General features: G+C 43.4%; 1 protein-coding gene across 1 annotated transcript; it reads left to right on the plus strand.

The window, feature by feature from the left end:
- The first annotated feature begins 1,010 nt into the window (after nucleotides 1–1,010).
- Nucleotides 1,011–1,706, plus strand: LOC108171289 (2-hydroxyacyl-CoA lyase-like). Its single transcript, XM_029096659.1, has 2 exons — nucleotides 1,011–1,221; nucleotides 1,318–1,706. Exons 1-2 carry the CDS (start codon nucleotides 1,011–1,013, stop codon nucleotides 1,704–1,706), a joined length of 600 nt encoding a protein of 199 aa, XP_028952492.1.
- The last annotated feature ends 221 nt before the right edge of the window (nucleotides 1,707–1,927 follow it).

The following is a 1,927-nucleotide window of genomic DNA, read 5'->3' on the forward strand; positions in this document are numbered from 1 at the left end:
GTCATATAGTATAGTACCCAAGCTCAAAGGCTTAAAAATCCATCTCATAAATCATGATAATTCACATATTCATAAATCCGTAAAATAAAGCATATTTGAAAGCCATAAACTTGTATATACGAGAATCCAATAATTCATAACTTTTAATAAAATGTAAATTCGATAAATCATAAATATTTCGTAAACCATAATTATAGAAATCTATAAAACATATGTTTGTACCATACTTAGAGCCTCCGTATTTAGATCTCGTATAAATACTCGAGGACTCAAGTGTAATTATATAATAAATGGAGGGGCAAATATGTAATAAGTGAGGAGCCCTTATTCTATAAAAGGATTCCTCACCCTCTTTATTAGGAGAGGCCAATTCCTAGGCCATGAGGATCCTCACACTCTCTCCCTCACAATCCTCTCAGAAATACAATATCAATGTGGACGTAGCCCAAATATTGGGGTGAACCACGATACATCTTATTTTATTTACATTTCTTGCAGATTCACGGTCGGATTTACATTGTTCTAAGACCTCCGGTTTTGTGCATCAACATTTGGCGCCATCTGTGGGAATCGACACGAAAAACTATGTCGGTTCTCTTTCATTTTTTCACGTCCACAGTGAATCTGCCAAATCTGAAAAATCAAACATTGCAAAATCTGCAAAAACCCAAGAAACCAGATCTCTCTCTTTCTCCTCTCTCGGTCAATCATACACAGAAACCAAAACAAAAAGAAAACCTCAAAAAGTCTCTCAAACTCTCTCAATTAGTCCCCCAGACGGCAAGAGATAGTTGGTTCAGCCATAGCTTACAACAAGTTGACATCCGATGCTACACTTGATCTTGCTGGGGTAGTGGCCGTTGCCATTACCCATGGCTTTGCTCTCTTTGTTGCAGTCTCCAATGGGTGAATCAACCACAACTGCACTCGATGGCAACTAGCTGATCGCCAAGGCCCTTGCTCGGTTCGGCATCGACCGCATGTTCGGAATCCCATTTTTGCCCACTTCAATGGGGAAGGGGCCGTTGCTGGACACTCATGAGCTAGCGGCGACCGTAGCAAGGTCTCTGGCGATCGGGAAATATGACGTGGCGCTTGTCGTTGGCGCAAGGCTTAACTGGCTTTTGCACTTTGGTGAGCCGCCTAAGTGGTCCAAGGATGTGAAGTTCATTTTGGTTAATGTTAGTAAGGAAGAGATTGAGCTTCGAAAACCATATTTGGGTTTGGTTTGAGATGCAAAGTTGGTGCTGGAGAAGATCAATTTGGGGATCAAGGATGACCCTTTTTGTTTGGGGAAGTCTCATCTGTGGGTTGCAGCGATTTCAAGTAAGGTGAAGGACAATGTTTCGAAAATCGAGGCTCAGTTGGCTAAGGAAGTTGTGCCATTTAATTTCTTGACGCCAATGAAGATTATTAGAGATGCAATTGCAGGGTTGGGGAGCCCTGTTCCTATATTGGTTTCCAAAAGGGCTAACACTATAGATGTGGGTCGGTATGTGTTGGTTCAGACCGAGCCGAGGACCAGGTTGGATGCAAGGACTTGGGGAACAACGGGGGTTGGATTGGGTTACTGCATTACGGGTGCGGTAGCTTCTCCTGACCTGCTTGTTGTTGTAGTGGAAAGGGACTCAGGATTTAGGTTCAGTGCAATGGAAGTTAAGGATCGTATGAGCTTAGGGCGTCATAAAGGGCGAGCACCACTCTAAAAATTACTAGACTCAGTGTCTTCCAGAGCTTCCAGAGAGTTAGCCAGTTCTTTCCTAGGCCTCTGCGGCGGGTTTAGAGCGAGAAAATAGTGAGAAAAAGAAAGTAGTCGTGGCTTTCTTGGCCATCGGAGTGATATTCTCCCCGAAGACCTTTGGGTCAAAATCGGATGGTCTGAAATCGCCCACCCTCTCCACCTACCTAAAGTTGGCACATCTGCTCT

Source organism: Malus domestica, chromosome 16 (genome assembly GCF_042453785.1).
Source record: "Malus domestica chromosome 16, GDT2T_hap1".
NCBI lineage: Eukaryota > Viridiplantae > Streptophyta > Magnoliopsida > Rosales > Rosaceae > Malus > Malus domestica.